Source organism: Trachypithecus francoisi, unplaced genomic scaffold (assembly GCF_009764315.1).
Source record: "Trachypithecus francoisi isolate TF-2019V2 unplaced genomic scaffold, Tfra_2.0 Lachesis_group0, whole genome shotgun sequence".
NCBI classification, from domain to species: domain Eukaryota; kingdom Metazoa; phylum Chordata; class Mammalia; order Primates; family Cercopithecidae; genus Trachypithecus; species Trachypithecus francoisi.
The window spans coordinates 132,393,521-132,407,050 of NW_022681453.1; the positions used below are offsets into that span (position 1 = coordinate 132,393,521).

Consider the following 13,530-nt stretch of genomic DNA (forward strand, 5'->3'; position numbering starts at 1 on the left):
TTTATACCAACTTTCCAAAAGTGGGAGTGGTACCGGGTTCCATGTAAACCCAAGAAAGCAGTTTATCCATCCACACAGCCCAACCCTTGCTCCAACGAGCATATTACTGGGTCCAAATTATAAAGCTTTCACATCTGTCAGTGTGCAAGTGTTAACCACAGGCTACTTCATGCGACTGTGTTTAATGTTATAGTGCATGTTGCAGTCTAAACATTTTCTAAAGTGCCTCTAAGTATACAAATTAGCAACATAATATCAGCGTTACAGAGAATTCCTTCATATAATATAGAATAGAATAGGCCTAGAATTTAAAGTGAAACTACACATTTTTATATCTGTTTCAGTTGGTTTTGGAATGCAAGCATAAACAATTCCAGTTCAACAATATATTTCAGAGTGTTATCAACAGTCCTAGGACAAAAATAAATCTTGTGCTTATTTAGAAAAGGTCATTTTGAGATCCAGGAGTATCTGATACTTAGAATCCAATGGAACATCTTTAATTCTATAGAGTAGATAGTAGTAAGTGAAGCTTAGTGAGTTTTTAATTATAAAGAGGTTGTGCAAATATTTAAGGTGATTATCAACTATTACATCCAAAAATTTCATTAAAATTGTGTCTAATCAGAATGGCAGTTCAGGAGTTTAAAAAAACAGGAACCTAGACAAAGTCCTAGATAGTACTGGGAGAGGGCCCAAGCCTGCCACTGAGCCAGCTGCAGAAATGTGGCCCCGTGATCACGTATATCCATGGCTTTAGACATCTGGTTGTTGACTCAATTGGTTTAGTGGGTGGGAATGTGGGCCTATAAAGAACATTGACGGGGCCGGGCGCGGTGGCTCACACCTGTAATCCCAGCACTTTGGGAGGCTAAGGCGAGTGGATCACGAGGTCAGGAGATTGAGACCATCCTGGCTAACACGGTGAAACCCCCCGTCTCTACGAAAAATACAAAAAATTAGCCAGGCATGGTGGTGGGCGCCTGTAGTCCCAGCTACTCGGGAGGCTGAAGCAGGAGAGTGGCGTGAACCCAGGAGGCAGAGCTTGCAGTGAGCCGAGATTGCACCACTGCACTCCAGCCTGGGCGACATGAGCAAGACTCCGTCTCAAAAAAAAAAAAAAAAAAACATTGATGGTAATGGTGTAGAGGAGAAACCCCTGTATACTCCCATACTCCCATCTGGAGAACGGGCTCGCCCACAGGGTAGATCTAGACAGGGCCCTGGTGTTGCTGTTACAAACCTGAGTGCGTGGCACGTGACTGCACTGCTGTGGTCTGACACGCAGCTTGCAGGCATTTGGCTTCCACACCTGCCTTCAGTGGGCTACTCATGCAAGGGAGGCACTGAGAACCTCGGGCAGGGCTCATCAGATGTCCCTGTGCCACCTGGGCCATGCCCTGGACAGGGGGAAGCTCCTCATGCCCACACCTGCCTCCACCTGCCCTCTCTTGTGCCTGTTCCTAGAGCTCCTCTGACCCTCTTCTTGGTTTGTCTTGTTGAGTCTTTAAATTTCAGCAAGTGGAGACTTTATGCTGCATTCTCATTCAGCATAGAAAGTTTTGGCTCACACTGTTTGCAAAGGAAAATGCATACTCTGCCTTTTAAACCTATAGATGTCTTGGCCACCTAAACCTAAAAAAAAGTTCTATCTAGTAAACGACTTAAGTTATACATACAACTGGGAAAGCAGATTCTTCCTTGAGTAGTTTGTGAATGATGCCAGAGGGAGACTTCAGGGAAGAACACAACTTTTTCTTACAAATCCGGCCGGGCGCGGTGGCTCACACCTGTAATCCCAGCACCTGGGGAGGCCGAGGTGGGTGGATCACAAGGTCAGGAGATCGAGACCATCCTGGCTAACATGGTGAAAGCCAGTCTCTACTAAAAATACAAAAAATTAGCCAGGTGTGGTGGTGGGCGCCTGTAGTCCCAGGTACTCAGGAGGCTGAGGCAGGAGAATCGCTTGACCCCAGAAGGCAGAGGTTATAGCGAGCCGAGATCGCGCCACTGCACTCCAGCCTGGGCAACAAGAGGGAAACTCCGTCTCAAAACAACAAAACAAAACAAAAAAACAAATTAATGTGACATAGAGATGTACCATAATGGTGCCAGAGCACAAGGGAATCTCAGAGCACAATGGCCTGAAAGCACGCTTCTGGATAGTTAGGATGGAAGTATTGTTCTGTCTCCAACTCTGATGTTCTCATTAGGCCATACTGAAAATTTCCAGGATTTGTAACTATGCCTCATGGATAGAAGGTTTGGAGAAATGGCAGTTAACTGACTCGCAAGAGTACCTGGTACAAATGGAGAGCAGAATTCTGGAGAGAGCTAAATAAGAAAGACTTTGTCACTATTTTGTGCGTGTGAGGGCAGAGGACACATACGGACAGTTAGTGTGGGAAAGTAAATGACTATTACACAGAATATTTTCTCCTGACTTAGCAGCGAACTATTTCAACTGCCTTTGCCTTTGCATAAAAATCCATGCATCATACTGAATTCTAATCCATTCCTCACTTAAGCCATGCTAATGCTTCATACAACCAAATGAAGCAGAATTCATCAAACCTATTAGATTCAGTCCTAATCCCTAAAGGGCTTCCGTCTTTAGCATTTCCATGCTAACTAAAACTATTAGTTGGTTTTTCTTAAGATGTCAGATGTGGCTGCCTCCTAAATGTGATACCTATATAACTTCCTAAGAGATTTTCCCAGACGTGAACAATGAAAAGCAGAGAAACGTTGGGGAACCCACGTAAGAGGCCAGCTCAAATGCTGAAACACCTTCCCCAGCTGGCCCGAGCCAAGCAAATCTCATCCTTCCCCTGGGTTCCCAGAGCTTTCTGGGTGTCATGAGTTGAATGTGTCATATATAGGACTGGGCCCCTTCATGGGGGGAATCAGGTCTTATTCATGCTGTGTCCCCACAGCACCCTGCAGGGGACAGGTGCTCAGCTAAAACTGGATTGAGCGTGAGACGGATGAGGTCATCTCCTCATGTGAACGTCTAGCTCAGCCCCAGTCATGGAGCCTTGTACAGACATTGGCCACAAACCATGGGCTGAACTGGCCTCCAGTGACCTCCCGGAAGTAAGCTGAGGCAGCTCTGATCCAGACCCAGTGCAGGTGTGGGGAGAAGAGGAAGGGAAGAAACGGCATCTACTAGTGCACACTCAGTAGGGAGTGCTGCTTGCGTAGGACAAGCAGGACAGGACGGGAGTGCCTGTGAATATGCCAAAGGGAATGGTAAGAGTCTCTCTGAAGGACTGGCTACTGAGAAGACACTGGCTCCTTCCCTTTGGGTACCTCCTCAATCTGATCCAAGATACTCTGCGACCATCACTTCAGCGCCTTCAAATCTCCCAGTGAAATTAAGGCTGGGTCACAATTCATGACACCAGATGCTACATAGAAAGTAAGTCAAGATACAAAAGAAAACTGTTTATAATAAAAAGAATGTCTTAGTTGTAAGACGGAGAGAAGCTAATCAGCATACCACTGAACTGCTACGGTTGTTGGTTGGGGGGGTGGGTGGGTAAAAAATATCAACAGCATTGGAAAAAAGGATCCACCAGACAAAGGTACAAAAGCTCGGCGTGGGTCCGAGGCTGCGGCTTCCCGTCTGGACTCTCACACGGTCGTTTCTATCGTTTCAATCACTTCCAGGTCAGACTGTGAGGGGGAGAGAAGGGTGCACTCATCCGGTTCCCAGCTGCTCTCTGGACTGTAATCTTCCTCTGAACTCAGTTCTGCTCCTTCTTCTGTGTCCTCGTCACACGATTCCACATAGTGAGCCCCGATTGCATTGATCCCAGAGTCCTCAGAACTTGAGGGAGAAGAGCAGTGATCTATTTTTGGTGTATTGCTCTCTTTTGAAATTAAGGCATCGTGTGCAGAGACCTCCTCAGGGCTCATTTTGTGGGAATGCGGCGCCGGCTGCTTCTGCACATAACACATCTTCCCATTAATACATTTAACCTGATAGTTGTCAATAAAGAGGTCTGAAATCATACAGTACCTTGGTGAGTCAGGGGGAAGGGGAGGCTGGAAGACAGACGCAAATTTCAAAAAGTGTTCGGTGAGCGAGACTGAGATCTGAATGGTGTTTGTGGGTTCCCGAGGCCTGGCAGGAATCTCAGTGCTTGGAAGCTGTTCCACAGGGGTCATAGGCTGATACATGTATTTGCCTGTGGAGACACAAAAAGACACTTGAAATCTATGAGTATTACACAAACTATATTAATATGGCCATAATGGTTTCTGAGGACTCGATGTCTTTAAAAATATTTCAGTAACACCTCAAAAGAAACTAGTAATAAAATCATTCAACACTGGTATAGTCAATTAAAAAGTCAGCATGGTATATAATAATTTTCATCTAAAAGACTCGATCTACTTTCCAAATCTCAATTTATATTTGAGTCTTTCTGATATCTCTGAAGTAGGTGGATAGACATTACAATCCTTATTTTACAGACAACTTTAAGTTGTTCATCAGACAACTTTATGTCTGTTCATCATACTAGAACAAAAAAGGTCCACAATATAGCATGGTAAAAAATACAACCTGTACAGCCGGGCGCAGTGGTTCACGCCTGTAATGGGCAAATCACTTTAGGTCAGGAGTTCCAGACCAGCCTGGCCAAAGTGGCAAAACCCTGTCTCTACTAAAACTAAAAAACTTAGCTGGGCATGGTGGCACATGCCTGTAATAGCAGTTACTCGGGAGGCTGAGGCATGAGAATCCCTTGACCCCAGGAAGTGGAGGTGGCAGTGAGCCAAGATTGTGCCACTGCACTCCAGCCTGGGTGACAGAATGAGATCCTGTCTCAAAAAAAAAAGTTGTAAAACAGTATAATGTACTGTAAAATTATAATTCCATGTTTATCTCCAATGTTTGTGTTAATGTATATATTCTTCCAGTTTTTAAATGTATGTAAGTTTATTATCAGAATTATGGGAGACTTTCACTTTCCAGGTGTCTATGTTCTAATTACAATATACACACACCTATATATTTACTGAATAGGTAGTGGCCCACTGAATTGTCCCAGCCACCCTCAATGACTGGGGTAAGGTTTAGGGTGGGAAATGATTTCTCTCAGGACCAAAGCTCATCAGTGGCCTATTCAGGAGGTTCGCCCCCACCCCCCACCCCAATTCCACTGGCACTAAGCAACTCAAGCCAAGCAGAAGCAAAGGGCAAATGCACAGAGGGATGCAGAGGACACCCTGCTGGATGTTTCCAGGAGGCCACAAGCTTATCTCCGAGCCTTCCTCTCTGCTCTGAGACCGCAACTGTTTCCCACATAGTTGACATGGAAGTAAAACCTAAATGGATTTGGTCCTAATGTCTCTCTTTCCTTATCCCTTTTTTTAATTATTATACTTTAAGTTCTAGGGTACATGTGCACAATGTGCAGGTTACATATACATGTGCCATGTTGGTGTGATGTTCCCCACCCTGTGTCCAAGTGATCTCATTGTTCAATTCCCACCTATGAGTGAGAACATGCGGTGTTTGGTTTTCTGTCCTTGCGATAGTTTGCTGAGAATGATGGTTTCCAGCTGCATCCATGTCCCTACAAAGGACATGAACTTATCCTTTTTAATGGCTGCATAGTATTCCATGGTGTATATGTGCAACATTTTCTTAATCCAGTCTACCATTGATGGACATGTGGGTTGGTTCCAAGTCTTTGCTATTGTGAATAGTGCCACCATAAACATATGTATGCATGTGACTTTATAGCAGCATGATTTATAATCCTTTGGGTATATACCCAGTAATGGGCCTCATCCCATTTTTCATTCAACATCTAGCAAAGCCTCCCATGTGCTAAGGAAATAGGGTTGAAAATATCCAATCTCTAAGTCTAAAGTGATTTCAAAACAAAAAGCGAAACCAGGGATGGGGGCCCTAAAAAATCCCAGAGACAAGTAGCCACAATTGTGGGCATCATTTTGGATTTTTCCTAATTCAGTCAATTTGTCGGTTCATGTTGTATCTTCTGCACACTGTTGACAGGGCTTTTAACCTTAGCACTACCTGCATTTTGGACCAGACAATTCTTCGTTGTGGTGCGGGGGGGCGGGGGCACGCTGTCCTAGGTGTTGTAGGGTGTTTAGCAGCATCCTCGGCCTCTCCCCACTAGATGCCAGTAGCAACTGCTTCCCAAATGAGACAAATTCCCCAAGGGGTGAAATCACCCTGGTTAAGAACCAGTGATTTATGGTATCTTCATGAGCATCTTTTTGCAGGCAAATCACTCATGTGTATGGCACTTGCTCCTGTTTCTTTCTTTATCAGACTGGAAATTCTTCTAGGACAGGAATCACATTTGTAAGGAAAACTAGCTTAGGTTTTATAATGTTAATGATGCCACAGGAGAGTAGCAATTTCAGATTAGAAATGTAAGTAGTAAAGAGGCCACAAATCATGAAACATCAGTAATCTACTAAGATCAATCAAGCCTGCTTATATTTTTTTGACTCCTGTACAAAAATGTCACTCAGGTACCACAATTTCTTTATAACCAAATTACTCTAAAAATACCTTCATTTTCATCGTAGGGTACCGTATGAAAAAAGTACATTTAAAGTTGTTAAGCCTCTGGGTTCCCAGGGTGCTTCCAAGCCTGGACATAACTCATGCAAACCCCATGGTCTGATAAAAATGCAGAGAAGAACCATCACACCTGCCTGGGGGAACTATGTTTAAAATATACCAGGCATCTTCATTTCTCCAGCTCTTTAAAAGGTAATTACTACTCGTCAGGCAGAGTTAAAATCAGGTCAGATCTAAGAGGTGGCATGCTAGGACCTCTGCCCCTATGCACTGTGGACACTATTGGCTGAAGGGCTAAAGAAGGCTGACCTTTAAGCTTCCCTCCAGATCCTCCAGCCCCAGGATTAGAGCAATGTATGTTTGGGCACGGGATAGACAACGGACGTAGAGAACCTGGGGAACGACTCTTCTGTCCATAGAGTGTTAAATAAAACGTGGAATGAAGGTTCCATCTTTTCCATTCTTGGCTGGTAGTTACTGAGCTCAGGAGGCTGTGGAAGGCGGGCAGTCAAGATGTGCTTGCTGTATAAGCTGGCTAGGTTCATCCTGCCCTAAGTAACCTGTGGTTTAGTTATCCACTTGTCACAGCCATAGGATCCTCGTAGTTGATTCAGGCCTTCCAGAACCATCCTCAGAACCAGAGGGAACAAGGCTTTATTTGTCCAAAGATAGAGGGAAATGGTGAAGTCTGGCTTTGGGACTTCCCTCACTCCATCTCCTTTTTTCCTTTCCCTCCTTTATGCTTCTTCATAATTTCTTTGCTCTCTTTCCTCTTGGTTCTTCTCCTCTTTCTCTGGTCCCCTCTCATCCAAAGCTTAATTTTTCTTTCTTGAAGTGTAGTGCTGTGGACCAAATGTTTGTATCCCCACAAAATTCATGTTGAAACCCTAATCCCCAATGTGATGGTATTTGGAGGTGAGGCCTCTGAGGAGTACTTAGGTTTAGATGAGGCAATGAAGATGGAGCCTCTAATCATTGGTTTAGTGCCCCATGAGAAGAGGAAGAGACCAGATCCCTTACTCTCTCCTCCATGTGAGGATACAGCATCTGCAAACCAGGATGAGCGTCCTCATCAGACACTGACTCTGCCTCACTCTTGGATTTCTCAGCTTCTAGACTGTGAGAAACACATGTTTGTTGTTTAAGCCACCCAGTAAATGGTATTTTATTATAGCAGCCCAAACTGACCAGGACATGTAGTAAAAGAGAAATGCAGCTGGGTGAAGAAGATGTGAACCGGATTCCATTTCTTTCTATGTCTATTAAATGTGTTTATTCAGAGCGAGGTGGGAGCCCATTATCTGGTGATATGGGGATGCAAGAAAGAGAGAAAGAAAATAGTAAAGATGGCCACATAAAAAACCTTTAGTAACCACCTTTGAAATATCAATTATTATATCGTACTTACTATATTGTTTATAAACACAGAAATAATTAAGCTCAAAGATTTAGTTTTATAGGGTTGTGAAGGGTTAGTGCTTTGCTCCAATCCCTGATAACTTACATCTGAGAATCCATGTTCACATAGCTCCGAGGTACTGCAAGATCCTGAATTATCAGAGATTCAATTATGTTTACTACAAGAATAAAATGAACACACTTCTTTAACAGCAAGGATTGAAACAGATTTCTGGCGATTTAGCCAAAAAATTCAATAACCACTATATTCTCTGAACAATCTTAATTAAGAGTTTGCTGTGTTACTTAAAGAATGTGTTACTTAAATGGATGAGAACTTTTAAAACCTAAAGCTCTAAAAGGAAAAGATACTCAGAGTGAGGGCTTAGAGAAAAAGAGCAAAAGGAGGATCCATTTGATCCAGCAATTCCACTTTGGGGTACATAGCCACAAGAATGGAAAGCAGAGTCTCAGGAATATTTGAATATCCATGTTCATAGCAGCATCATTTGCAACATCCAAAAGGTGGAGCAACCCAAATGTCCACTGATGGATGAACAGATAAACAAGAGCTCATATATATGTAAAATATATTAAAAGGAAGAAAATCCTGACCCATGCTACAACTAGAAGAACCTTGAGAACACTATGCTAATAAGCCAGTCACAGTAAGACAAATACTCTTGATTCCACTTGTTTGATGTACCTGAAGTAGTCAATTCATGGAAACCGAAAGCAGAGTGGTGTTTGCCAGGGACTGGGCATACAGGGGGATGGGGAGTTGTTGTTTAATGGGTAGAGTTTGAGTTTTACAAGATGAAAAGAGATGTGTAGATGGATGGTAGTGATGGTTGCACAATATAAATGGACTTAACACCACAGAACTGTACACTTAAAAATGGTTAAGATGGTAATTACGTATATTTTACCAAAATTTACCAAGCAAATGAGTGACCTCAGGTAAACTGCATGCATAGTTCAGTTCTTTGACTTTATATATTTTAAATTCGTTTTATACTTTTTTTTTTTGAGATGGAGTCTCTCTGTGGCCCAGGCTGGAGGGGAGTGGCACGATCTCAGCTCACTGCAACCTCTGCCTCCTGGGTTCATGCGATTCTCCTGCCTCAGCCTCACGAGTAGCTGGGATTACAGGCATGCACCACCATGCCCAGCTAATTTTGTATTTTTAGTAGGGATGGGCTTTTTTTTTTTTTTAATTATACTTTAAGTTATAGGGTACATGTGCACAATGTGCAGGTTTGTTACATATGTATACATGTGTCATGTTGGTGTGCTGCACCCACTAACTCATTTACATTAGGTATATCTCCTAATGCTATCCCTCCCCCCTCCCCCTCTCCCCATAATAGGACCCGGTGTGTGATGTTCCCCTTCCTGTGTCCAAGTGATCTCATTGTTCAATTCCCACCTATGAGTGAGAACATGCGGTATTTGGTTTTCTGTTTTTGTGATAGATTGCTGAGAATGATGGTTTCCAGCTGCATCCACGTCCCTATAAAGGACACGAACTCATCCTTTATTATGGCTGCATAGTATTCCATGGTGTATATGTGCCACATTTTCTTAATCCAGTCTGTCACAGATGGACATTTGGGTTGATTCCCAGTCTTTGCTATTGTGAATAGTGCTGCAATAAACACACATGTGCATGTGTCTTTATAGCAGCATGATTTATAATCCTTTGGGAATTTACTCAGTAATAGGATGGCTGGGTCATTTGGTATTTCTAGTTCTAGATCCTTGAGGAATTGCCACACTGTTTTCCACAATGGTTGAACTAGTTTACAATCCCAACAGTGTAAAAGTGTTCCTATTTCTCCACATCCTCTCCAGCACCTGTTGTTTCCTGACTTTTTAATGATTGTCATTCTAACTGGTGTGAGATGGTATCTCATTGTGGTTTTGATTTGCATTTCTCTGATGGCCAGTGATGATGAGCATTTTTTCATGTGTCTGTTGGCTGTATGAATGTCTTCTTTTGAGAAGTCTCTGTTCATATCCTTTGCCCACTTTTTGATGGGGTTGTTTTTTTCTAGTAAATTTGTTTGAGTTCTTTGTAGATTCTGGATATTAGCCCTTTGTCAGATGAGTAGATTGCAAAAATTTTCTCCCATTCTCCCATTCTGTAGGTTGCCTGTTCACTCTGATGGTAGTTTCTTTTGCTGTGCAGAAGCTCTTTAATTTTGGCTTTTGTTGCCATTGCTTTTGGTATTTTAGACATGAAGTCCTTGCCCATGCCTATGCCCTGAAGGGTATTACCTAGGTTTTCTTCTAGGGTTTTTATGGTTTTAGGTCCAACATTTAAGTCTCTAATCCATCTTGAATTAATTTTCGTATAAGGAGTAAGGAAAAGATCCAGTTTCAGTGTTCTACTTATGGCTAGCCAATTTTCCCAGCACCATTTATTAAATAGGGAATCCTTTCCCCATTTCTTGTTTTTCTCAGGTTTGTCAAAGATCAGATGGCTGTAGATGTGTGGTATTATTTCTGAGGACTCTGTTCTGTTGCACTGGTCTATATCTCTGTTTTGGCACCAGTACCATGCTGTTTTGGTTACTGTAGCCTTGTAGTATAGTTTGAAGTCAGGTAGCGTGATGCCTCCAGCTTTGTTCTTTTGACGTAGGATTGTCTTGGCAACGCAGGCTCTTTTTTGGTTCCATATGAACTTTAGAGCAGTTTTTTCCAATTCTGTGAAGAAAGTCATTGGTAGCTTGATGGGAATGGCATTGAATCTATAAATTACCTTGGGCAGTATGGCCATTTTCACAATATTGATTCTTCTATCCATGAGCATGGTATGTTCTTCCATTTGTTTGTGTCCTCTTTTATTTCATTGAGCAGTGGTTTGTAGTTCTCCTTGAAGAGGTCCTTTACATCCCTTGTAAGTTGGATTCCTAGGTATTTTATTCTCTTTGAAGCAACTGTGAATGGAAGTTCATTCATGATTTGGCTCTCTGTCTATTACTGGTGTATAAGAATGCTTGTGATTTTTGCACATTAATTTTGTATCTTGAGACCTTGCTGAAGTTGCTTATCGGCTTAAGGAGATTTTGGGCTGAGATGATGGGGTTTTCTAAATATATAATCATGTCATCTGCAAACAGGGACAATTTGACTTCCTCTTTTCCTAACTGAATACCCTTGATTTCTTTCTCTTGCCTGATTGCCCTAGCCAGAACTTCCAACCTTATGTTGAATAGGAGTGGTGAGAGAGGGCATCCCTGTCTTGTGCCAGATTTCAAAGGGAATGCTTCCAGTTTTTGCCCATTCAGTATGATATTGGCTGTGGGTCTGTCATAAATAGCTCTTATTATTTTGAGATACGTTCCATCAATACCAAATTTATTGAGAGTTTTTAGCATGAAGGGCTGCTGAATTTTGTCAAAGGCCTTTTCTGCATCTATTGAGATAATCATGTGGTTCTTGTCTTTGGTTCTGTTTATATGCTGGATTACATTTATTGATTTGCATATGTTGAACCAGCCTTGCATTCCAGGGATGAAGTCCACTTGATCATGGTGGATAAACTTTTTGATGTGCTGCTGGATTCGGTTTGCCAGTATTTTCTTGAGGATTTTTGCATTGATGTTCATCAGGGATATTGGTCTAAAATTCTCTTTTTTTGTTGTGTCTCTGCCAGGCTTTGGTATCAGGATGATGTTGGCCTCATAAAATGAGTTAGGGAGGATTCCCTCTTTTTCTATTGATTGGAATAGTTTCAGAAGGAATGGTACCAGCTCCTCCTTGTACCTCTGGTAGAATTCAGCTGTGAATCCGTCTGGTCCTGGACTTTTTTTGGTTGGTAGGCTATTAATTATTGCCTCAATTCCAGAGCCTGCTATTGGTCTATTCAGGGATTCAACTTCTTCCTGGTTTAGTCTTGGGAGAGTGTAAGTGTCCAGGAAATTATCCATTTCTTCTGGGTTTTCTAGTTTATTTGCGTAGAGGTGTTTATAGTATTCTCTGATGATAGTTTCTATTTCTGTGGGGTCGGTGGTGATATCCCCTTTATCATTTTTTATTGCGTCTATTTGATTATTCTCTTTTCTTCTTTATTAGTCTTGCTAGCGGTCTATCAATTTGGTTGATCTTCCCCAAAAAACCAGCTCCTGGATTCATTGATTTTTTGGAGGGTTTTTTGTGTCTCTATCTCCTTCAGTTCAGCTCTGATCTTAGTTATTTCTTGCCTTCTGCTAGCTTTTGAATGTGTCTCCTCTTGCTTCTCTAGTTCTTTTAATTGTGATGTTAGGGTGTCAATTTTAGATCTTTCCTGCTTTCTCTTGTGGGCATTTAGTGCTATAAATTTCCCTCTACACACTGCTTTAACTGTGTCCCAGAGATTCTGGTATGTTGTGTCTTTGTTCTCATTGGTTTCAAAGAACATCTTTATTTCTGCTTTCATTTCGTTATGTACCCAGTAGTCATTCAGGAGCAGGTTGTTCAGTTTCCATGTAGTTGAGCGGTTTTGATTGAGTTTCTTAGTCCTGAGTTCTAGTTCGATTGCACTGTGGTCTGAGAGACAGTTTGTTATAATTTCTGTTCTTTTACATTTGCTGAGGAGTGCTTTACTTCCAACTATGTTGTCAATTATGGAATAAGTGCATTGTGGTGCTGAGAAGAATGTATATTCTGTTGATTTGGGGTGGAGAGTTCTATAGATGTCTATTAGGTCCGCTTGGTGCAGAGTTGAGTTCAATTCCTGGATATCCTTGTTAACTTTCTGTCTTGTTGATCTGTCTAATGTTGACACTGGGGTGTTGAAGTCTCCCACTATTATTGTATGGGAGTCTAAGTCTCTTTGTAAGTCTCTAAGGACTTGCTTTATGAATCTGGGTGCTCCTGTATTGGGTGCATATATGTTTAGGATAGTTAGCTCTTCCTGTTGAATTGATCCCTTTACCATTATGTAATAGCCTTCTTTGTCTCTTTTGATCTTTGATGGTTTAAAGTCTGTTTTATCAGAGACTAGGATTGCAACCCCTGCTTTTTTTTTGTTTTCCATTTGCTTGGTAGATCTTCCTCCACCCCTTTATTTTGAGTCTATGTGTGTCTTTGCATGTGAGATGGGTCTCGTGAATACAGGAAACTGATGGGTCTTGACTCTTTATCCAATTTGCCAGTCTGTATCTTTTAATTGGACCATTTAGTCCATTTACATTTAAGGTTAATATTATTATGTGTGAACTTGATCCTGTCATTGTGATATTAACTGGTTATTTTGCTCGTTAGTTGATGCAGTTTCTTCGTAGCATTGATAGTCTTTACATTTTGGCATGTTTTTGCAATGGCTGGTACTGGTTGTTCCTTTCCATGTTTAGTGCTTCCTTCAGGGTCTCTTGTAGGGCAGGCCTGGTGGTGACAAAATCTCTAAGCATTTGCTTGTCTGTAAAGAATTTTATTTCTCCTTCACTTATGAAACTTAGTTTGGATGGATATGAAATTCTGGGTTGAAAATTCTTTCTTTAAGAATGTTGAATATTGGCCCCCACTCTCTTCTGGCTTGTTGAGTTTCTGCTGAGAGATCTGCTGTTAGTCTA

At 42.0% G+C, this 13,530-nt stretch overlaps 1 protein-coding gene across 1 annotated transcript in view; it reads right to left on the reverse strand.

Moving 5' to 3' along the window:
* Window positions 1-2,654: 2,654 nt before the first annotated feature.
* The window catches only part of CUNH3orf70 (chromosome unknown C3orf70 homolog), a 78,399-nt gene continuing 67,523 nt past the window's right edge, over window positions 2,655-13,530 (reverse strand). Inside the window, exon 2 of the mRNA XM_033211942.1 lies at window positions 2,655-4,193. Coding sequence (XP_033067833.1) covers window positions 3,637-4,193 — 557 coding nt within the window. The 3' untranslated portion in view covers window positions 2,655-3,636. The remainder of the gene's footprint in view (window positions 4,194-13,530) is intronic.